We start from the raw sequence: 24,031 nt of genomic DNA, 5'->3' as shown, positions 1-24,031 counted from the left end.
TTGTGTTTCTTGAAAATTGCTTCAATTAATGTTTAGCCAGATAACCTTATAATTCCAAGTGGAAAGTGTTTTTTTTTTTTTTAGAATTAGAAGGTTCTATCTGCGTTTGACCCGTTCCAAAAATCCCCATTTACAAATCTGAGAGGATTTTGATATTGTACAGTTAGAATACATTTAGGGTCTCTGTCATTTTCATGTTTGAAAGAAACTTGTTCCTCATATAATTTTTGCTATATGGAATGCAAAATCTTTGAAGCTCAATATGTCAAAGCTGCTCAGAACGCAGATAGAACCTTATAATTCAAGGTGACGGTTTCAAGATCTGACTAACCTGAATTTCAGTAATATAAACCCAGCAGGAGATGTAAGGTGATGGTGGTATCAGTACAGCATCATCACCTCCCCTATCAAAATGACAGAACTATGAGTTGAGCTGATTGGCTGTCTCTAGCTCCTCACGTCTTTGCAGTACCAGAGATGGTTTGCCTCTTCCCTTATGAGGTACATTTGTCATATTCTTAATCACTGCAGGTATATAGAGAACTGCCACATGTCAAAGATGCCTCTATTTTTCTTTAAAACAGCTCAAACATGCATTTTAGTCTGGGACTAGGCTTAATCCTTGACTGTGAAACTGGTGGATGTGTTAGAGTCTGATGAACTTGGTTGCTAAATCTCTCTACAGTAATATTTGATTCAGTCTGATATTCAAAGTGAGTCAAACTCTTTCATTTTTAATTATTTTACAAATCAAGATGCAGATGAAAGAGGGTGAGGCAAGAGACAAAGGCATGGTAACAAATCAGAAAAGCTTTATTGATTACTTTTTTAAGTATAAAAGATTTATAAATGTTCTTAAAAGCAAGTGGAGTAAAAATGACCACTACAATTCTCACTATTTTGTGGATTTGGATGGAAACAATCAATGTTATGGTTAATTTGGTAAAGTGGCAATAGAAAAGTAAAATATAAGATATATAAGAGAAATTTCAACGAAAGAGAAAGAGAAAGTGAAAAGTGCTTAACACAATTATCAGACCACCTGTCATAATAAAGAGAAAACACAAATATTTTAGGAATTTGTCAAAATCTTGTTTAAAACTAAAAATTGTGTTGTCATTTATTAGTCAAATAACAAACTGAAACAACAAAATACTCTATATTCAAACATAATAATAAAAAAAAAAAAAAAATTTTTTATTTTGTATGTCCTCTTTTGGCCTTGATATTAGCTTGGATTTTTGCTAGCATTGTTTATATATATATATATATATATATATATATATATATATATATATACATACATTTTTCCACAGTCTCTGTTGTTATTGACTTCCAAATAGTTTCTAGTTCTTCCCAAAGACTTGCTTTTAATTAAACTTTTGTGTGATCTGTCTTTGAGTCCACTAAATCCCAAATTTGTCAATCCATCAGTTTCACTACTCCAGATTCTTTTCTCCTGGTCAAATAGTCTTTGCACAGTTTTGATGTAATGATTTTGTTAATCATCAATACTGATAGTTTAGGGCAGCTGTGGCACAAACCTCACACTGGATGGTGGTCTAATAAATTTGTTAAGCACTGTATATATGAATAAAATGTCAATAGTAAGTACATCACAGGTGCATGTCTTGAATATGAGGAACATTGTAACTGTATTCCTGACTCAATAACAGAAACAATGCTTTTACCCACTTCAGATCATTCATTAAGATAAACTTGGGAAAGAGCACACGAGAGTGAATTATACCCAATCATATTTCTGAACACTCTGTTTTTGTTTAGATGTCTAATTAGAGATCAAGAGTGATTTTGATTTAAGATGGACATCAGAGTCCAGGAAACAGGTAGAAGTTCTTTGTATGGGGTGTTCTGTGAATACACGGCAAGAGTTTTTTCTCCTCTCTTCTTGGGTGTTTCTCCATGCCTAAGGTGACCTATGAAAAAAAAAAATAATATCATATTTACATGTGACAAGAAGCAAACCCCTGTATTTATTTTAGTTGAGCAATGCACTTGGGCTAAAACAACTGGAAGACGCTGTTTTGTATCTTGGATAAAATAAAGCAAACAAAATAAAAAAAATGAGATTTTTTTCATTCACCTTCCTGAACAACTCCATAATGTGAGTGTTATGAGCCCATTCACAGAACACCTCCACGATGTACATGACAAAAAAACTTCCAGACCGTAAGTCAGGATGCCTGTATGCTTTGGTATCTGTGGAGATAATTCATCGGTTATACAATAAGTTACTCCACAAAGAAGCCTTTGACACTATTCTCATTACAGAAGAAACATGAACAGCTCCTGAACAGAATAATACTATAAAACTTGAGCACTTACCAGGGAGGGTGGACATAAAACAGATAAAGTCTTTCTCTCTGTGCACCCAGGCATCTGAGTCAAGTGCGCTGTCATCAGCGTCTGAGTCAGGTGCGCCTGCACTAATTTCCACACCTCCTGGGTGACCTGAACACAGAAACAGTTCACAATATGGATGACAATATTACTGTAAATCCAGAGAAAAGATAAAAATAAATGCAGACAAATTACAAGGAGAAATAACAATATGTGAATAAGAGTTGAGTTTTATCAGTCATGTCGCACCTCCTCTGCAGGCTTGGATCAGAATAACCTTTGGTTTATCAATCAGAGCAGGACAATTCTCTGAGTTCAGATGGGTGAAGATTTCGTCAACAAAGTAGTAATCATCTGGGTGAGTATTACTGACACCTGCACCTGCAATGGCATCTTTATTTTTGATTTTGTTCCCATGAGACATTATAACCACGAAGGTGCTGTCCGAGTCTCTATGGTCAGGATGTGCAGCGAAGTTCTTGACTGCAGCCTCTATTTGCTGTGAATAAAATGCACTTTATTGAATAGATAAAGACTAGAAAACACCATAAATCATGGATAGAAGAAATTCATAGTATAATTAACCCTTGTGTTGTGTTGAAAGCCCTATGACACTTGTGATGTTCATGGTCAAAAATGACCGGCCTGTAAAAAATTGCTTATAAATCTCTCATTATGCTACACCATCACCAAAAACAAATACAAAAACTCTCCTAATTTAAAGAAAACAAAAAGATTGAATCCAGTATTTGGTGATAAAATATAAGAGATTTATAAGCAATTCATCTGTAGGCCGATCATTTTTGACCGTGAACACCACAAGTGTGACTTTGTGCCATTTTGTACAAAATAAAAGCTTTTAAAAACAAATTTTACTGGTTAAACATTAAAACACACTAGTGTGATAAACAGTGCAATTTTTTTTTAAAAATATTTTATTTTAAGTGAAAATCAATTTTTTAATGTTGTTTATATGTCAATATGCTTTAAGACAAACTATGAGCAAATTCATAAGTCAACACCATTGCTGAGTATTTTCTCTTTAAAACTGCAGAGATCTAAAGACAGTCTCAAACCCACGGTTTGAAATTGCTGGTGTTTGTGACGTCACATCAACATGCCGACGGGCTTTAGCATATCATTAAGTGACCGCTCTGAAGATGTCTGACTCGAGATGGTGAACGCGAACATGGTTTGTGTAACATTAGCTACACATTATTAGCTGTTTGATAACGTAGTCAAGCAAAAGGCTAATCATATTAAAGGGGTGGTTCATTGTGATTTCACTTTTTTAACTTTAGTTAGTGTGTAATGTTGCTGTTTGAGCATAAACAGTATCTGTAAAGTTACAGCGCTGAAAGTTCAATGCAAATGGAGATATTGTCTTTTAAAGTTATGGCAGTTTAATGCCTACAAAAACGACCGGTTTGGACTACAACAAGCTTCTTCCTGGGTTGGTGACATCATAAACCCTGCCCACGTGAACACACAACAAATTGGGCAAGGCCATGTCATGCGGCATAATGGAAAAGGAAGAGGCGCGATGCGACGCTTCACAAAGATAATAGAACCCATTATAATCTGTGATATTTTCTACACTGGATGTGGCACTGAAGACAGCTTCCAGAATCTACACGAGTTCAATGCTGGATTTGCACAAAGGCTTTTACTGAAAGAAGCAGTTCCCACTTTAAAATCAGAAGCTGCTGTTTATGGGCCCCAAACTGTAAGTACATGTCTTTTAAATGTATTTTTGTTGCTATTTTTTGGTTGCATCAAGGACGTAAACAAAGACCAACACGGTTTGGCTTTGCTAGCCAGTTAGCTAAATTCTATTGCATACTTCAACAAACTTCTATGTTCATAAACAAATAGTTGTTCATTCTATAAATTAAACGATACCTTTACAAAAATGCTACTACTCAGTCATGTATTCAGCTACAGTAAAGCTTTAATCAGGATAAAACCGTATATTGAAAGTTAACAAACAGCAGTAATATTTAGTGACAGCTTGAACCTCTTCATCTGGGTCTGATTCAGGCTCAAATTGATACGGCAATATAGACGCCATTATTTACATTTCTACCGAAGCACATGTAACAACTAATGGTAAGGGGCGTGACGTTTCCGGACGCTTCAAGTCACAATACACTGGGCCAGCTAACCAATCTGAGCACATTGCTATTTCGGCGGGAGTGGCTTCATAGAACCAGGAAGTCAAACAAGCTGTTCAGATGACAATGGAGACAGCGGTGTAGAATAAAGGTAAAATATATAACAAATACAAAAAACGAAGCATTAAGACATGTTAAACTGCACCCCAAAAACACAATCAAGCCTAGAAAAAAAACACTGAACCACCCCTTTAATTACCGTTATGTGTCTGGCGTTGTAAAGAGCGATACCATTATGCAGAGTTTACCTCAGCAAGTTGACCGAGTGGAGCTCTGAGCTGGCGTGAGTGAGTGGAGGCGGGGCTAATTATCATATTCATTGATCCACGTATATTAAATGAGATAAGGGTGTAGAGTTACATTCAAGGTATTTTAAGGCAAGAAGATTTTTTTCTTTTAGTAGGAAAAAAACATTTAAAGGAACACTCCACTTTTTTTGAAAATAGGCTCATTTTCCAACTCCTCTAGAGTTAAACAGTTGAGTTTTACCATTTTCGAATCCATTCAGCCGATCTCCGGGTCTGGCGGTACCACTTTTAGCATAGCTTAGCATAATTCATTGAATCTGATTAGACCGTTAGCATCTTGATCAAAAATAACCAAATATCATTAATATGATATTTTTCCTATTTAAAACTTGACTCTTCTGTAGTTACATCGTGTACTATGACCGACGGAAAATGAAAAGTTGTGATTTTCTAGGCCGATATGGCTAGGAACTATACTCTCATTCCGGCGTAATAGTCAAGGAACTTTGCTGTCGTACCATGGGTGCAGCAGGAGCAATGATATTACGCAGCGTCTGTGACCCCCTGCTTGCACAGGGAGCGTGCCTTGCAACCATGGAGACAATTGTGAGAGACGCTGCGTAATATCATTGCGCAAAATATTGAAAAATATTGAAACTCTGGTAATTTTTGATCGAGATGCAAACGGTCTAATCATATTCAATGAACTATGCTAAGCTATGCTAAAAGTGGTACCGCCAAAAAATTCGAAAACAGTAAAACTCAACTGTTTAACTCTAGGGGAGTTGGAAAATGAGCCTATTTTCAAAAAAAGTGGAGTGCTCCTTTAAATATGCAATTTTGGTGATCAAAGATGAGTTTTAAGGGATAAAATTATTGACTACAGGGGGACTTTTATATGGACAAAATTATCCATAAATAACTTTTTTTTTTTCACTCAAAAACTGAGGTACATAAGCTCAGATAAATGAGGTCTACGATTGATCAGTTCTAAAAAGAAATATAAAACCTGTCCTAATTGAAAGAAATCAAATTGCCAGAAAGATTGAATCCAATATTTGTTGGAATCCAATATGGTGATAACATAGCATATGAGAGATTTATGAGGTCTTCTAGCTTTATACAGACAATATTGGTTTCACAAGACCGAACGTCTTACGCACTTCTCCAGAGAGATTTGTGTGTTTATCAACTCTGTAACCCAAAGCTGTCAGCAGCCACTCCATGTTCTCCTCGTCTCTCAATGCTCCGGGCCTGCCGTGTATGTTGGTGATTAGCAGGGCTAAACGTTTCCTCTGAGACTTGTTCTTTGGTATATAAACCTATCAGAAAACATCAGCATTATGCAGAATTAAAGCACAAGCACCAGAATCAGTGTCTAGATCAGTGTTTCCCAACTCTGTTCCTGGAGCCGGAGGTTCGAGTCCCACTCAGAGCAGGTCGAGTAGGATTTACATGAGCAAAACCTGTTTCTAATGGATATCCCCTTTAGTTCACCTGAACTGAAACATGAAAATAAGCAGTAATAATAAAGGCATTGTATTAATAATACATTATAAATGATTCAACAATATATAATTTATAATAATATGAAAGACATCTAGTTATCTAGAGATCATTAATTTTTCCTGTCTTGTTTGTTCATATCATGAGACAAATAATATTACATAAAGCAATAGGTATAATAATAATAAAAGAAATTTAGTAACGCTTTATATTACAGCCTGGAAAGTACTGCGTAATTACGATGTATTTAAAGCGTAACTTTCGGTAATTATAGTATACCTATAAGGTAAGTACGTGTAAGTATAGGGGAACAATATGTAAAGTATTGGGAATAAAGGGGTAACAACCAGGAAAATAACAAATTATTTATACTGTAAGTATTTTAGAACTAAGGGGTACTTATACTATTATGATAGACAACAATCTTATGTTTGGGAGCAATTTAGCGAGAAAGTGCACTGATTAAGTTGTTTCAAGAAAGAACTATTGCAATCTTTTTTAATACATGGGGAAATATACTCTTATTTCATGTAGTTTCAGGGTAAGTATGATATTACGGGCCGTAAATTAAAGTGGTGCTTGTTACACTCTTGTTTCATGTAGTTAAAGTGTAAGTAATATAAAAACAATTTCTATTTGAAAAACAACTTATTTCAAAACAGATTTAAAGTTACAACACTTCTTATTCGTTTCTCTTGCTTGGCTTCTTCCTCCTCTTGTTCCTCTTCTTCTTTTTCTTTCTTTCCACTGATGAATCTTAAGAGGGAGTACAATGTCATTCCAATGTCGAATGCCATCAGTTTTTTTATTTTTTTTTATTAATGCTCATAACAAAATACACAGAATAACAGATCACGATAATGAGAAACAAACAAGACAGAATAACAGAGACGGCAGTTCTCGCGCGCGTTTCACATGAATCTCCCGCGAGAACGTCATTAAAGCTTCACGTTGCTCATTACAATATGCTTCGTCGAACACAAAGTCGACTCTCATGCAGGCGCTGGTGACAGTTGGTCAGAAGCGAAAAGATGAATAGCCTAAACCATGAGAACATTTCTGGGTGTACTGTATTTTTTTTTTAATACAGAATAGCAATGGGATTCCTTCTTAAGATTCATCAGTTGAGAAACAAGAGGAGGAGGAAGCCAAGCGAGAAACAACAACAACAACAAAAAAATGGACAAAACGTGTCTTTCTGTCAGGACTTTAGAATTTGAAATGAAAAGTTGACTTTAAAAAAATGAATAAATGAATAATAAGTGTTGTAGACCTGTTTTTAATTGAGTTGTTTTTCAAATAAAGGTTTCAGAGTCAGTGATATTAGATGTTTGTTACCCTGTAACTACATGAAACAAGAGTGTAACAAGCACCACTTTAATTTACGGCCCGCAATGTCACACTTACCCTGTAACTACATGAAACAAAAGCATATTTCTCCATGTATTAAAAAAGTTTGCAATAGTTCTTTCTACTTGCTTTGAAACAACTTAATCAGTGCACTTTCTCGTTAAATTGTTCCCAAGCGTAAGATTGTTGTCTATCATAATAGTATAAGTACCCCTTAGTTCTAAAATACTTAAAGTATAAATAATGTGTTATTTTCCTGGTTGTTACTCCTTTATTCCCCAGACTTTACATATTGTTCCCCTATACTTACACGTACTTACTTTATAGGTACACTATAATTATCGAAAGTAACACTGTAAATTTGTTGTAATTATGCAGTACTTTCCGGGCTGTAAGCTAAAGCGTTACCAGAAAAATCATTATATAAAACATAAGCTTAAAAACACAATGATCTGACTTGTGCTACTTGGTTATTAAAACTGTTTTTGTTCATATCTCTGAATTTTTCATTTTCCCACATACATTTTTATGTTTCTCAGTTTTACTGTTAAGATTTCAGAATCTTTTAAGGGTTTGGAAACACTGATCCACATCAGATATCATTCATAAAACATTATATAAAGCCAGAAAAGTTACATTAGAAAACAATTTAAGATTAATGAGGCGTCAAACCCTGCTTCTGGAGGGCCACAGTCCATCAGCGTTTAGCTCCAACACACCTGTCTGAAACCTTCAGGTCACCCTGAACACTTGGATGGAGTTAAATTCTGCAGGACGATGGCCCAACAAAAGAAGGACTGGGAGTCCTCAAATGTACTGTTTTTTACAAAAGTTAATTGAAAAGATACTTGCGTCATCTCTATTCTCTCTAAGAATTTTGTCCTTAAACTCTTGGGTGCAGGGAATAATCCTGTCTGGTCTCTTCCAGTCGGACTGGTTGGCCTGCTGACGCAGAGAAACTGGAGCATTTCTTCCGTCCACCTGCTCAGGCTGCTGAACTGAGACCAGGAAAACACATCAAAATATATCAACAGCACGTAGAACAAAGAATATTCGTTAATACTGTTTAATATGCCATCTTGTAACATAGTCTGCAACTAGTTTACAAATTAAATTCTACATTCTTAAGACTTTCACGACTCTGCTCCCAGTGACAGTCGCAGTGTCCTTGTCCTTTTGTCACTTACAGCAGTATTAAAAAATAAATATGCCCTATAATGTGGCATATATGACAATATGAAAAATGAATTGTATGAATTATACACCCTCATTTCCTGTTTAATCTATTGCACAATAGTCACATGGTAATTTTTTGTATTATTTATAATATACTCTCTCTCTCTCTCTCTCTCTCTCACACACACACACACACAAATCTTAACACAACTTTACCATTTCATGTATATCTCTCTTTATTTTTCAAAAGGATGACTACTGTACTTCAGAGTGCTATAATACTGAATCTTAAACTAGTATAAATTGTTATTCTTTACCTCCCTGAAGTTTCCTCTCAAGTTTGCTTGCGAGCTCATTTTGTTTCATGTCGCGCAGCACTTTTACTGCAATATTCCCAGCCTCATCAGTGTACTGCCGTACCATGAGATCCACAACTTTTTGACGATTAGCTTTCTCAAGCTTTGATTCAGGGATAGGCTCGATGTCTTCTGTAGGATTCTCCAGGTGCCAGATGAATTCTGTGAGATCATCACTCTTAAGCTTCTCAAGTGTCTCAAAAATCACTTTTTTAGTGGCAGCCATTTTGTGTCACTAGGAGAAAAAGGACAAATCTGGAACTATTGTTCACTAATTGTGCTCTTTAAGCATTTAACACATAATAAACACAACTATTCTTAATAGTTCCTGTTGCAGTTACACTCCACAGGTGTTTAATTCAGAAAAGCAGGAATTCAAGGATATAAATGGAGGTAAGGTGAATTCTGACTTGTAAATTACTAATGAAAAGATGTTTAGGGAGGATCATGTCACAGATTGACCTCTTGGATCAGTACAAAGAATACAAAGTTATAAAATCTGCATGGTTTGCAATGTTGTTTCAAAGGGCTTTATTTTAAATCACATCCTTTTCATATTTGCTCTGGATTCAAAATAATTTTGCATGCTTAAAATCAAGTGTGTGACCACACATCTACTATCGGTCATTTACTGTACATTAAAGGTCAAAGTATCCACTGAATCCACTGCTGCATACAAGAGAAGACTGAGTCAGTTTAACCAATCAGAATGAGCTACAGGGGAAATTCCTCCACTAATTCAACACCATTTAATGTAGATGTCACAGTCACCACCACCAGCACTGCTCAAGCAGCACGTTATAGAAGACCGGACCTTCCAAATGGATGAATGGGAAAAAATCATCAACGTGGCTCAGGAGAGCCACGATTTCCTGTCGTTTTTTTTGTCTGTATTTTTTCACCTTGCCATCACCAGCCTGTTGGAGGATGAAACCCTGAAGATCTTGTTCTGCATTTAGGTCTGTGAACCACACTCGGGTTGGCCAGAACGGGGCTACCAATATGAGACGGACCACGTCCCGACGAACCCTCTCCAGAACTCCTGGGAGCAGAGCAATCGGGGGAAATGCGTACAGATGTAGCCTCGGCCACGTCTGCACCATGGCATCCAACCTCTCGGGTTACATCTGTAAACTTGCATATATGTGCTTGGGTGTAAGAAAATACTCTTGTCCTCAGACGAAGAGATATTTTCAGGATGTATATACAATGGACAGACAATACCAAATAAGACACACGATAACACAGAGCGCTTGCTGAAGACACAGGAGTGTTCTCAGGAGTGCTTTATAGTTTCCTGGTCCATGACGTCACCCGCTCTGACGTCCCGTCACCCTATTGGTTCGATTTCACAAGTGCTTTAAGACGTAAAGATGCAGAGGTGATCCCAATGTGTTCAACGCAGCGTCGATGTTCCCATGAAAGGGAACCATGCTTTTACTAAAAACTCTATTCATGTAACGTTAATGCTCTAGCATATTGTCATAGGCCTATTTATCTAAATAAAACTGATAAATGAAGGAGACAATACCTCATCACTTGTCAAACATTTATTATTCTTAAAAGTAATGTAAATTATGTTTGCAACAATAGCTGTAGGTTTATTAGCCTCAATGAGTCTGAGACTCTTGGCCTGAGATTGTGTCCCAGACATCATTAAATAATACATGAATATTTGTAAATATTTGTGGCTTAAACAGCTGTGGCTTAAAAAAGTCAAGAGAAACCCTTTCACCTAGATAATATTATACACAGACTGTGTAAATTAGTAAATAAAAAAGACTTCCAAACCCATTTAAGGGTAAAAATTTAATTGATGTTCAACAAATCAAAAACAGAAATAATACTGATAAACAAATAATAAAGCTTGGGCTGCTGAATATTAGATCCCTTTCTTCAAAAGCACTTATTGTAAATTATATTATCACAGACAAAAATCTAGATTTGCTGTGTTTGACAGAAACCTGGCTAAAACCAGATGATTACATTACTTTAAATGAGTCTAGCCCTCAAGGTTACGATGACCGACACAATCCTCCTCAGAAAGGCAAAGGGGAGGTGTTGCTGTAATTTATAGTAATACAAAGTTCAGTCATGAAACTCTAACCGAGCGCTGATTGGTTCTTTCTATGCCACGGCACCAGCCAATCAGAAGTAATTCCAAATCCACGCAACCATATATATCGTACCCTAGCCTGCAATCGACAAGATGCGCAATGTGAAGCGCTGTTATCCCTCCTCCTCCCCAGCGCCACCTGTTGAGATCTGCTACGGGGTTCTACCATTCTTGCAGCAGCCTTTTCCTTGTTTTATTTGACTAAGCTGAACAAATTTGCATTTGCTCAGCAGCAACAGCAGCAGCAGCAGCGTAGCAGATCTTGTACGCCAAAATCAAGCCATGCATACTTCATGCCCCATGCTAATAAAAGCAATGACATCTCAGATCATTATTTAGTCTTGTGTATACTACATTTAGCCAAGACTGCAAAACCGCCACCCAGCCATAAATATGGTAGAACCATAATTTCTACCACTAAATATTACGTTATAAATAATCTTCCTGAACATCACCTTAGCATACCAGACAGTTTAGAAGACCTCGATGTTACAACAGAAAATATTGACTCTGTCTTTTCCAGCATATTAGACGCAGTTGCTCCTTTGTGCTTAAAGAAGATTAAGGAAACTAATCCAACGCCGTGGTACAACAAGCACACTCGGGCCCTTAAGAGAGCTGCCAGAGAAATGGAGCGCAGCTGGAAGAAAACAAAACTAGAAGTTTTTCGCATTTTGTGGAGAGAGAGAATGATTGAGTACAGAAAGGCCTTAAAAAAAATGCTAGATCTACTTATTTTTCAAATCTCTTACAAGAAAACAAACACAACCCTAGGTATTTATTTGATACAGTGGCTAAATTAACGAGAAATAGATCTTCAACTTCTGATGTCTCCAAACAGCACAGCAGTAATGACTTTATAAACTTCTTTACTTGCAAGATTGAAAATATTAGAGAGAAAATTATAACCATGCAACAATCTACTACAGTATCACGTTTGACAGTGCACTGTAGTGTCCCTGAGGAAAAAAATCCATTCATTCGTTGCTATAGGAGAGGAAGAATTCAACAACATGTATGTAAGACCCTATGCCAACTAAGCTATTGAAAGAGATGCTTCCAGAGGTCATAGATCCTCTTCTTAATATCATTAATTCATCTTTATCACTAGGACACGTACCGAAAACGTTTAAGCTGCTTTTGACACTATCGACCACAATATTCTTTTGAATAGACTTGAAAATTATGTTGGCATTAGTGGAATTGCATTGGCATGGTTCAAATCTTACTTATCTGACCGTTATCAGTTTGTAGTAGTAAACGAAGAGATGTCATATCGATCACAAGTTCAATATGGAGTACCGCAAGGCTCAGTACAAGGACCGTTGCTGTTCACTCTGTACATGCTACCCTTGGGAGATGTCATTAGGAAGCATGGCGTTAGTTTTCACTGTTACGCTGATGATACTCAGCTCTATATTTCTTCACGCCTTGACGAAACTTACCAATTCACAAAATTAATGGAATGCATAGCTGACAAAAAATTGGATGACCAGTAATTTCTTACTACTAAATTCAGAAAAAACAGAGATTCTAATTTTTGGACCAAAAACTTCTTCACATAATAACCTAGAATATTGTCTAACACTTGATGGCTGCTCTGTTAAGTCTTCGTCGTCAGTTAGGAACCTGGGTGTGCTCTTTGATACCAATCTTTCATTTGAAGGCCATGTTTCTAGCATCTGTAAAACCACAAACTACGACATATGCTCTAAATGACAAATGCAAAACAATTAGTTCATGCGCTCATGACCTCAAAGCTAGATTACTGTAATGCTCTACTGGGTGGCTGTTCTGCCCGCCTGTTAAACAAACTACAACTGGTCCAAAACGCAGCAGCTAGAGTTCTTCCTAGAACCAGGAAGTATGACCATATTAGCCCGGTTCTGCATTGGCTCCCTATTAAACATCGTATAGATTTTAAAATCTTGCTACTTATTTATAAAGCACTAAATGGTTTAGCTCCCCAGTACCTAAGTGAGCTCTTAATGCATTATAGTCCTTCATGTGTATTGCAATCTCAAAATTCTGGACAGTTGATAATACCTAGAATATCAAAAACATCGTACACCCGATCGCTTATAAAAGTCATAGCACACCTCTCCTCAATGAGCCGGTCGATTTGACACCTCATTCATGGGTCTATGACAAATGCTGCGGGAGGAGTAGCGCGCAGAAATTTTAGTGGAAGAAGAAGAAGAAGAAGAAGAAGTATGCACAATAACAATAATGATGCTTTGCCTTTGGCAAGCACCATTAATAACATATTTTTCAATATATGAAAAGCAATTCCTTGTGTATTAGTATATTTTAATATATTTACACAATATATTATTCTGTATATTTTCAAATATACTGTTATATCATTTAATACATTGATCATTCATATACAGGGAAATTTGTAATAAAGCCACTTTGTGTGGTTTTTGTCTATTCAGTGATTTTTATCTTCAACAATGACAAAATGTTTCCGCTGCTGTTCAAAAAATCTTTCTTTTCGCCCTTACCACAAACAAGCTGCAGAGCTGCTTGAATCTGAGTGCAGGAGCTCTAGGTTTTAGAAACCCCAGTTGTTTGTTGTTGATTGCTGTCGTCACACTCGCGAACAGCACTGAACTCGCACTTTGGCGGGTACAACTTTAAATATAATATTATTATACCATTTTCATCGATTTCGATAGGCTCTGCCACAAAAGATTTGTTGATCTCTAGTGATTCGAATTTTTTATCGATCATTTGTTGGTAAGGGTGAGAACCCTGGCGAGTTTTTGTCAAAGAGCCAAGAGTGGCTCGCGAGCTAGGTTCCCGACCTCCTCTAATCTTTTAACATGGGCACGGAAAAGAAGGGAAAAGACGCACCGCATACGCACTGCAAACGGAGTATGTGCGAAACAGACGTAATTGTTGCAGACTCGCAATACTTCTGATAGACAGAACTTTTTTTAATGCGTTCAGAACAAACGATGTCATCTTCCAACAACCCTTTCTAAGTAAAAGTAAAATCAAAGACAAAAATCTAAATCAAAACTCTATAAATAATATCCAATAGGCTATTGAAATAATTTGTTAAAGTGAATTATATAAGACACTCTACTTACGTCTCTGGTTGAACAAAATTTCGTGTCTACAGTTTGCACTTCCTTGTACTTAATTCGTTTGGGGGTTTCGCTTTCACTTAAGATTTCTCTTGAAATATGCATATGGGGCGCCGTTTGTAAAATAAATTGTGTAAGAAAAACTGGTCAAATTCTGTTGAATTGAGTTACAAAAACAGATAAATTACAAAAACAAATAAGCTTAATGCAATTAAATTAGCCTAAAATATATAAATAAATAAAATATCAAAGTTAAATTTAAGTGTTTTATGTTAATTTAAACCTTCTATTTAAATCTAAATGTGTTATGTAAATATTAAATCTAAATGTAAATGTTAAATCTAAATGTTTTATGTAAATGTTAAATCCAAATTCTAAATCTAAATGTAAATGTTAAATCTAAATGTTTTATATATGTGTGACTGTGTGTTGGATGGAATAATTCAGGCTGAGATCAGGTGGATGGTCACTCAAAGTTGCTTTACTGGGCCTGAGACAAGACATAAGACTGGGACAAACAGGACCAAAAGGCTGATTAGCATACAGGCATCGATGTTGCATGAGAAGCCCAGTTGTTTAATTTTGCATGAGTCGCGTGCGAATCATCGTAGGTGCGTTAACAGGCACTTTATTTTTTACAATTCAAGCACTGGGGAAGGGTGCACCTAAAACACATTTGTCCCGCCATTTTAAAATTCGTTGTTCAATAAGATTTGTTTAAATATTCACAAATTTATCCTAAAAAAAAAAGGTAATTGATTACAATGCATACAATGCAACTGGATTATGCAGATTTCCATCACAAGAAAAAAACAACAACTCACTTTTAACAATAAATAATATAATATGTATATTCTTTAAAAAAAGCACTGGTCGGATTGGAGTTGAAGTCGCCCCGGATGTCGAAGGTGACGGTCCGGCTTCTCTAAAGCCCCTTAATGTGGCTTTTACTGCCTGCTCTATGGTCCCAGACAGATCGCTCGAGACCGCCTTGTTGAATCTGCTGCCCCAAACACCGATCGAGTTGCGTAATGAGCGCCGTTGCATGTGACTCACCGCCCAATGGTGTCATAATTTGCATAACTCTGCCATGGCAGTATTACTGGTTTGGCGTCAAGCATGAATTTGCATGTTCTGTAAATGGTTAGCTTAAATGTTTAGCTCAACATTTAGATTTAGGGCTATATCTAAATCTAAATGTTAAGCGAGATTGTTGAGCTTTAATTGTTGATAGCATTTAATGTGTGTATATATATATATATATATATATATATATATATATAGAGAGAGAGAGAGAGAGAGAGTTTAAATAATATTAGTTAAATTCAGCATAAATTGGGGAAACTTGCCAGTGGCTTTTGCGTTGCACGCGTTTGTGCGGGGCGGAGCTATGTAATCATCAGCAAGTCGCATCATTAACTGCTCCGTCTTAATAACTAAGTGTGGATTGTTTTCAATGCCAAGTTTGAACTTTAAACTACACACAAGTTTATTTTTTTGTCTGTCAGCTCATAGTTGTGTTAGTCGAGTCAAATATGGAGTATGAGGTCTCTACGGAACAAAAGTGGGCGTTTCTGTTTTGTGGGTGTTTTCAAACTGGTGGGTGTTTATATATCATGCAATGAAAATGATTGAATGATGATGAATTGATGAGAAATGAGAACAGGGAAAGTGTTTTATATTTTATTTTCTTTAATGTATGCTTTATTTAGAATTTTGTCCACTATATGTTCACGTTTACTTTGTAAAAATGTGTTATCAGCAGAGTTGCATATCTCGTTCTGCTGTTAAGACTTCTCATGCAACATCGATGCACTGTATGCTAATCAGCCTTTTGGTCCTGTTTGTCCCAGTCTTATGTCTTGTCTTAGGCCCAGTAAAGCAGCTTTGAGTGACCATCCACCTGATCTTCCTGAATCCTTAAAGGGGCTTTATGTAGGAATGACACCCAGTGGTCGAAATAGGTACTGCAGTCCAAATTCAAAATATTGTCCCCCCCCCCCCTTTTTTAGATCTGTGATTCTCTGACCCAGTTTGTTTGCTGGTTTCCATGGATGCAATACGCGGTGTTTTCCGCCAACTGGCAACCTGTGATGTCAAAATACTATTGGATAAACAGGCAGCAAGACAGACATCCCGACACGGAACACACATTTCAAAGTAGAATATCTGGCTGTAGCATTGTTTTTCTGAGAAACAAGTAGGTGAACTTAGCATGTTTCCTCAATATCTGCAAACATATTGGGGTATTTTTATGCTTTATTAAAGTGAAAATCTTACATATAGCCCCTTTAATCATTTCTGAAAATGTGGTTTGTTGTTATACATTTATAGTAAAATGTAGAACCTTTGCATTTCATTAATAAAATCTTATCAAATTCTATTTGATGTTCTGGTGATAAATGTGCACACATGGTAAGATGAAGAGGCTTTCAGGTTACAACATCTGACAAAAGGACACAGAGTCGCTCTCCACCTTGAATGCTGCATAGAGAGGATATTTAAAAGATGCAAGGAAAGTGTACAAGTGTGAGAGTGTGTCAGAGACACTGTAAAAGGACAAAACTCCAGCCGTCGTGTCCACATAAACACCTACTCTATTACATGAACGAGAGGTCGGAGTCTTTATATTAATGTCTTCTGTAGCGTGAGAAACATATGGAAAAGATCCACAGGTAATTTTCCATGACACGTCATTGTTTCCAAGCTGACCAGTGGCCTCCACTAAACAAAAATCATCGTTTTTCCTCTGGATGTTCTTGTACGTCACTCCGACTGTCCCTTCCGGACCAGTCCATTCAGCCTCCCAGTAACAGCGGCCAGACAGACTCTCTCTAGACAGCACTTGTTGGACAGGTTCAAATCTCTCTGGATGATCTGGATACGGCTGAATCTGCATCACTTGTGTTGCTGTTCTGTCTCCGTTGGAGAGACACAACTGCACGTGAGCTGTGTTTGGATCCAGCGTGAGATCGCAGGCATCTGTGAGACAGAAGACACTTCCATTAGTGTCTCAGAGAGAAACACAGACAGATGGAGAATGATTCACTTACACTTTCTTATCCCTGGTTTGATGAAGTGTTCACCCATAGGATCAGTTCTGCAGTGTCAATGTCAATGAGTGTCAAAGTCAATGAAAATGAAGAGAAAATTAAGAAAAGGTTACAAGAATGAAAGCAAATAATAAAAGGTCATGAGTTTGAATGGACTGGATGAATGAACTGAATGACTAAACCATGAATTAAATGTCACTTTGGACACGCTTCCTGATTTGACAACACATCCCATGTTTCCGTAAAATCAAGGCGTCGTCAAGCTATGCCTTTGTTTTGAATAAGCGACCTCTATCTCTGAAAATTTACATACTGTGGCTTTAAATGATTTTTATAAAAAAATTTAGCTGTTTAGCTGTTTGGAATCAAAACATTAGTCTAAGAATTTAAAGTCAGTTTTAAAGTCACTTTCTATTCATCAAAAAATCCTGAAAAATAAAATGTATAACAGTTTTCACAAAAATATGAAACAGCATAACTGTTTTCAACACTGATAATAATCAGAAATGTTTCTTGAGCAGCAAATAGCAAAAAATGAATGTCACATCATTGACCCACAACATACTTGAGTATCTGCAGTGAGTAGTTTGGATCCCTCAGTTTGTCATTGAGAGGCTGGACTCCTGATTGTCCTGGGTAATTGTAGCTCAGATCCAGCTCTCTCAGGTGTGAGGGGTTTGAACTTAGAGCTGAAGACACATAACCACAGCCTTTCTCTGTCAACATACAGCCAGACAATCTACATATGGACAAAACAAATAAGCAACACTGCATTTGTCAAAGAAATAAACTAAAGTAAAACTTTTACCTCAGTATCTCCAGCTGACAGTTTGGACTCTTCAGTCCATTATAGAGCAGCCTCACTCCTGAATCCTGAAGGTCATTGTTACTCAGGTCCAGCTCTTTCAGGGGTAAATCTGAGCTGAGAATCAACAAAAGGTGCTCACAACTCTTCTCAGTGAGGTTACACCAGCTCAACCTGAAGAAAACATTTCAAAATGATCTTCTGTCAAACATCTGTCTCATACATTGTGCTTAATATACTGTATTACAGAAAGTTATGGATAGTGTCAAAAGGATATTTCACCCAAAAATAACAATTCTTTAATCACCTTGCTTGTTTATTTCATCAAATTGCTTCAAATAGCAGAGGAACACATGTAATGCAGCAAGAAACTCCTGCACACTCAAATGTATGAAGTAATAAACCTTCATCTCATGCAGGACAGAGTCTTTCTTGAAGATTTCGGTGCACAATCCTGTGGACTCTTCACTTGCATTGATGCCACATGCTTTTAGATCCTTCTCATAGAACATGACGTTTTCCTTCTTCAGCTGTTCAAATGCCAGCATTGCCAACTTGGAAATAATTTCTTTATTTGAGACCAAGACTTTTGTGCGATCTCTTTCAAGTTTCTCCTCGTACTTCTGGTTTTTTATATTCATCTGTATCAGCAGGAAATGGATGTACATTTCGGTGAGTGTCGAGGGAATATCTTGGCCATTGTTCTTGATAAGAACATCCTGAAGAACAGTGGCCGTGATCCAGCAGAACACGGGAATGTGGCACATGATGTAGAGACTACGACATGTCCTAATGTGGCAAATCACTTTGGAAGCCTGAGTCTCATCTTTGATCCTTTTTCTAAAGGACTCTTCTTTCTGCTGGTCGGTGAATCCGCGTACCTCCGTGAACAATCCTACGTACTCAGGAGGGATCTGATTGGCCGCCGCTGGTCGTGACGTCACCCAGACGAGTGCTGATGGAAGCAGTTTCCCTTTAACGAGGCTTGTAAACAAAGCATCAGCAGATGATCGTTCATTCACACATTTCACTGGCTTACAGTTAAAATTAAGTTCCAGGCGACTCTCATCAAGCCCATCAAAGATAAATGCCAGGTTGCATTTTTTATAAAACTTGGTGTTTTCCACGTCATTCAATTCAGGATAAAATTCCAGCAGAAGCTCATGCAGACTGACCTCTTTACCATCATTAATCAAGTTAATCTCTCTGAATGCAAGCAGAAACACACAGTCCACATCCAGATTGGCTTTTCCTTCAGCCCAGTCCAAGATGAACTTGTGCACGGAGAATGTCTTTCCAATGCCAGCAATGCCTTTGGTCAACACGATGTTTCCCTCCTCCTTTTGCCTCAATAAACAGAATATCTCATTGCAGTTGATCGGTGTGTCCTCAAATTTGGGCGTTTTCAAGGCACGGTCAATCTTCAGAACTTCATGTTCATCATACACATCTGAAATGTCCCCTTCAGTGATGAAGAGTTCAGTGTACACTTTGTTGAGATGTATTTTGTTGTCTTTTTTGCCTTCAAAAACACGTTCTGTTTTGGCCTTCATGTTGTCTTTGTGCTTTTTCAGGATTTTTTGCAAGACATTGTCCTCTAGAACAAAGAAAAAACAAAATAATTGCTGTCAGTCCACATGACTTCTACCTAAAATCATTGATTTGCTAGGAATTGTAACTTGTAGAGGCTCAGCAATTGATATACTGTAAATGCAAGTCGAACGCATTTATAACTAGAATAAAAATGTGCCTATTGGTTTTGTACCTTGTTTTTCAGAGGTCTGTCCCTCGGTTCCATTGTGTGGCTCTTTAAAGATGGCAGCAAGCATCAGGAACAAAGCCAGAGAAAATGCAAACACATTAAGCACAAATCATTTAGTGGTAAAAAAAACATATTTATTTCAACCTTACAAGCTATTTTATAATGAGACATGTTAAATGTGTGATAGTGCTGTGATCTTACCGACAGCACCAGTGGTTGAGTTGAAGCTGAAGATTACTGGGCCTTGGATGATGTTTCCAGTGAGTATAGGAGAATTTACAATTGCACCTGTTTTAGCATTCAGATCAACACTGACTGCAGTGTGAAAGAGGGTGATTGTCTGCATCAGTCCATCCACTGCATCAGCCTTCTCCAGTTCATCAGCCGTAATTGCACTTTTTTGCCTCTTTGGTTTGTCATTGTCCAGCTCATCCACTGCTTCCAGAAGCTGCTCTGGAACAGAAGCCATCTTGTCTACCTGGATAAGATGATGAGAAAAGTTATGACAGGTTGGGTTTGACGTAAACTAATTTAATATTTGTATATCTGATAAACTCATGTAATACCCACTTTTAACAATCACAAACCTGAATTATTGAGTAGCTACAAACATAAAGGTATAAAAATGAGAACAGAAGCTGTTTAGCAAATGTTACTTTTACAAACAGTGTACTCATTAGGCCTATACAAACATGTTCATAGTCATGCAGACAAATAAATCCAAAATCTCATCTACAGACCCGTTCACAAGTCAAGTCAACCCTTAAGAAAAAGAAGTTCATTCAAGTGTGCTATTAGTATACTTCTTTTAAACTTAAAATAAGAATTTATAAGTACTTTTAATGTACTTATCAGAAATATACTTATATTTGCACTTAAGTATACTTGACTTACTTAAAGTTTTAGTATATTTAGCCTATACTTGTAATCTTTTGATCGATAAGTATACTTAAAAGTATAATTAAATATTCTAAGTATACTTGGATTGTAGTTGTAGTTTACTCTTTAGATTGAGTAGCCTATTAAATAAACTTTTTTCCCACATAGTTTTACATACTGTCTTATAAACTAACATTGTTTGAAAACATTGATTTATAAAAACAAAACAAAAACAACAACAAAAAAAAACAACAACAGATATGTCCCTAATTCTGAGAATCTGAATTTTTGTCTAGGCTAGTCCACTGGTAGTGTCCATAGGAATTTACTTCAAATCAACTTTACTCTTTCCCTGCCATTGACTGAATTTTCAGGCTATCAAGTGTTTTCACTGTTATATGGTAGGTGGCGCTATTATGCTTCTTCTAATACAGAATCTCCGATCAAAACACAGGTGAAGAAGAAGCAGAAACAAGTGATAGAAGATTGTTCACGTAAATGTAAAATAGCACAATCACCAAATATTAAACAGCATGCAAATCAAAACTGCCTAACGTTACTGAAATGTCGACGCAGGACGAGCTATAGGACTGTGAAGCTTTGGGGGTGTTGATGGACTCGATCTACTCCATCTGTGTTTTGATGATCGCTCTGAATCCCATCTGGACCAAGTCTTTGAAAAAAATTTAATTTTCTCAGCTTTTTGTTTAAAAACAAAACATACCCACATTCACGTTTTTATAAAAAAGGATGCATGAAGCTAGAATAAAATGTTTTTATGGAAAGTAAAAGGTATATTTCAAGTATAAAAAAATATACCTAAATAGGAACATAGTAGTATAGTTAAAGTGCAAATATAAAATATACAGTCAAACAAAAAATTATTCAGACACTAGATACAATTTTTTATATTTTTTTAACTAGTGGGTGAAGAACACTATAGTTCATTTAAGTGAGGATAGCAAAATAAAGTAAACTGTGACATATTATACTGAAAAATTCTTTCCTACAGTGGACTATCAGTAAAACTGATAAAAATTTGGGACCAAAAAATATTCAGACTTTGACCTGAACATGTTTTGCTTAAGTGTTATCTGACGTTATCAAGATTTGTTTTTCTTTTTTTTTTCTTACACAGTTTAACTCTAGGTTCGTCATATTTTATTACAATTATTTTAAACTATAGTGAATAAACTGTGATAATATGTGAAATGTTGAAGGTGTCTGAATAAATTCTGGTTTGACTGTAAATAGTAAACTATAAGTATGATGTTATGTTCACTTAAAGAAAACTTACAAGTAAACTTGCAGTATAGAACTACTAAACTAGTAGTTTACTGAGAGTATACTTCAAAATGTACTTTCACAAACCAAAAAATGTACTAATATTAAAATAGTAAACTACTAGTATACTTATAAGTTCACTTGTAGTACAGATGCAGTACAAATGAGAAACGTAGTTGTGAACTAGTTCTAAATACTTAAAGTTTACTACTGTTACACTTACTGTACACTTAAAAGTATACTTATATATACTAAGTGGGCTAATTTAGTCCCAAGCAGTGTTGAAATGGTAGCATACACTTACAAGTTTACTACAAGTACATTGATATTAGTACACTTACTACATAAAGTATACTTAAAAATATACTTGAACATTACTTAAGTATACTTAATAAAATGAACTTAAAGTATACTTCTTTTTCGTAAGGGAAGTCAGGTCACAGGTCAAGCAGGTCATTTCATTATTTTATAGTGATAACTGGAAAATGATGCATTTCGGCTGTTGTTGAGCTGAAGTCAGTTCAGTGTTGATTCAACAGATCATCAGTTAGTAAATTAGTTTATTTAATCTATAAAGCAGTTCTGCAAAAAATAATGGCATCGTCCAGCTCAGTTCAGTTCAACAGCGTCAGTACAGTCAAATCAATAATTTTGTTGAATATTCATATTATTACATTTATTTTATTTATTTCACACCAGATACATAGCCTATAATGCTAACCAACATCGACATCTTAAGGGACGATTTCTTTTTCTTTTTTTTTTGATTTAGCGCGCACTGTGAACATAACTGCAGCGCGCGCTTTGAAGTAGGCTATCGATGTTTTTTTGTCGTTATTCAACTAGAAAACAAATACCTCTAAAGCTGATTTCAACGATATCGATCTTCTACGCCTTGTCATTATAGTTGTGGTGTGGACTTCGCTATTCTCTTAGAGTTCGAGCGATTTTTCAGACTTTGATAGTTGGTGTGCGGTTAAATTCACGGAAGAGATTGCAAGACCAAACGCGCGCAAAAGAGACTTGGGTGAACGACAAACAATGTATTTATTATTTAATCATACATATTTATAATTTATTAAAGCTATTTTTTTTAGGTTTAGTCATTTTAAACTGGTGTAACGCTGGATGGATTCAAATATTAGTTTTATTTGTATCAATGAAAATGCTTTGGTTTCAAGAAGCATTAAAAGATACTCACGGACACTGAGGCTTTCACATGGTATTAGTGATAAAAGAAACACAAATGTTTGGTAAATAATAAACAAAGACCTGACCTGTCCTGCAGCTCTCCAATGCTTCCGCTACTTTCACTTTCGACAGGCCTCCTTCGTCTTCTCCCTTGAGCCTCTCTCTGACGGAAATGATCCAGTCAAGAACTGCGTTTTCGACTTTGACCTGAAGGGGGCGACTGTCTATTGTTTTGGTGAGCAGCGAAACTAGTCAAATATTAACTACTTTAACTGTGCTTTTATATGCTAAGCATGAAATATTTCTTGCGTGCAGCAGTTTTTCCACATTTCAGGACTCGATGGTTTTACTGTAGAGCTAATATTGGGGATCTACTGAATTAATACTAATCAATACTGTAAGGACATTTTAATTCTTGATTCTAACATAACTAACAATTCTTTTTCTTGCAGGAATAACATTTATATGTTTTTGAATACTAAATGTTCCCTAACACTCTTGAGCCAAAATGAGTGTGCCTGAATATAACAAGAGGAATCAAAACTAGACAACTAGACCGTGTCTAGTTTTGTTACATCTAACCTAGTTTGGCTAGTTTATGCTGCACAGCAGGTTAGTGGAGTACTAGAGATCTTATTCTCAAGTGATAGTGTTCATAGAGGGCAATATGTTGTC

The 24,031-nt window shown here is 36.4% G+C and overlaps 3 protein-coding genes across 5 annotated transcripts in view; all 3 read right to left on the bottom strand.

Annotated features, from left to right (window-relative positions):
- nlrp3 (NLR family pyrin domain containing 3) overlaps window positions 1-23,585 on the bottom strand; it is a 46,295-nt gene extending 22,710 nt beyond the window's left edge. Inside the window, exon 1 of one of the 2 annotated variants that reach the window (XM_051877075.1) lies at window positions 23,443-23,585. The gene's annotated coding sequence lies outside the window, so the exon portion shown is untranslated. Of the gene's footprint in view, window positions 1-23,366; window positions 23,389-23,442 lie in introns of those variants that run through there. The other variant, XM_051877248.1, reaches the window with a different exon arrangement.
- On the bottom strand, window positions 791-14,475 carry LOC127508401 (caspase b). 2 transcript variants are annotated; one of them, XM_051886275.1, is made up of 8 exons: window positions 14,386-14,475; window positions 9,133-9,406; window positions 8,492-8,637; window positions 5,947-6,105; window positions 2,611-2,860; window positions 2,347-2,472; window positions 2,105-2,220; window positions 791-1,937 (listed from the first exon to the last, which is right to left on the bottom strand). In XM_051886275.1, the coding sequence occupies exons 2-8, from the start codon at window positions 9,395-9,397 to the stop codon at window positions 1,830-1,832; spliced, it is 1,170 nt and encodes a 389-aa protein (XP_051742235.1). In that variant the 5' UTR covers window positions 9,398-9,406; window positions 14,386-14,475; the 3' UTR covers window positions 791-1,829. The 2 variants fall into 2 exon arrangements, with proteins under 2 accessions (XP_051742235.1, XP_051742244.1); XM_051886284.1 differs by lacking the exon at window positions 14,386-14,475 and adding an exon at window positions 10,074-10,302.
- LOC127511307 (NACHT, LRR and PYD domains-containing protein 3-like) lies at window positions 16,052-19,793 on the bottom strand. The gene is made up of 5 exons (XM_051892083.1): window positions 19,416-19,793; window positions 18,244-18,428; window positions 18,001-18,174; window positions 17,436-17,482; window positions 16,052-17,364 (listed from the first exon to the last, which is right to left on the bottom strand). Exons 1-5 carry the CDS (start codon window positions 19,791-19,793, stop codon window positions 16,820-16,822), a joined length of 1,329 nt encoding a protein of 442 aa, XP_051748043.1. The 3' UTR covers window positions 16,052-16,819.
- Window positions 23,586-24,031: the final 446 nt, after the last annotated feature.

Source organism: Ctenopharyngodon idella, chromosome 1 (genome assembly GCF_019924925.1).
Source record: "Ctenopharyngodon idella isolate HZGC_01 chromosome 1, HZGC01, whole genome shotgun sequence".
NCBI lineage: Eukaryota > Metazoa > Chordata > Actinopteri > Cypriniformes > Xenocyprididae > Ctenopharyngodon > Ctenopharyngodon idella.
Note: the sequence above shows the minus strand (reverse complement) of the source record. Positions and strands in the feature narration are given on the sequence as shown.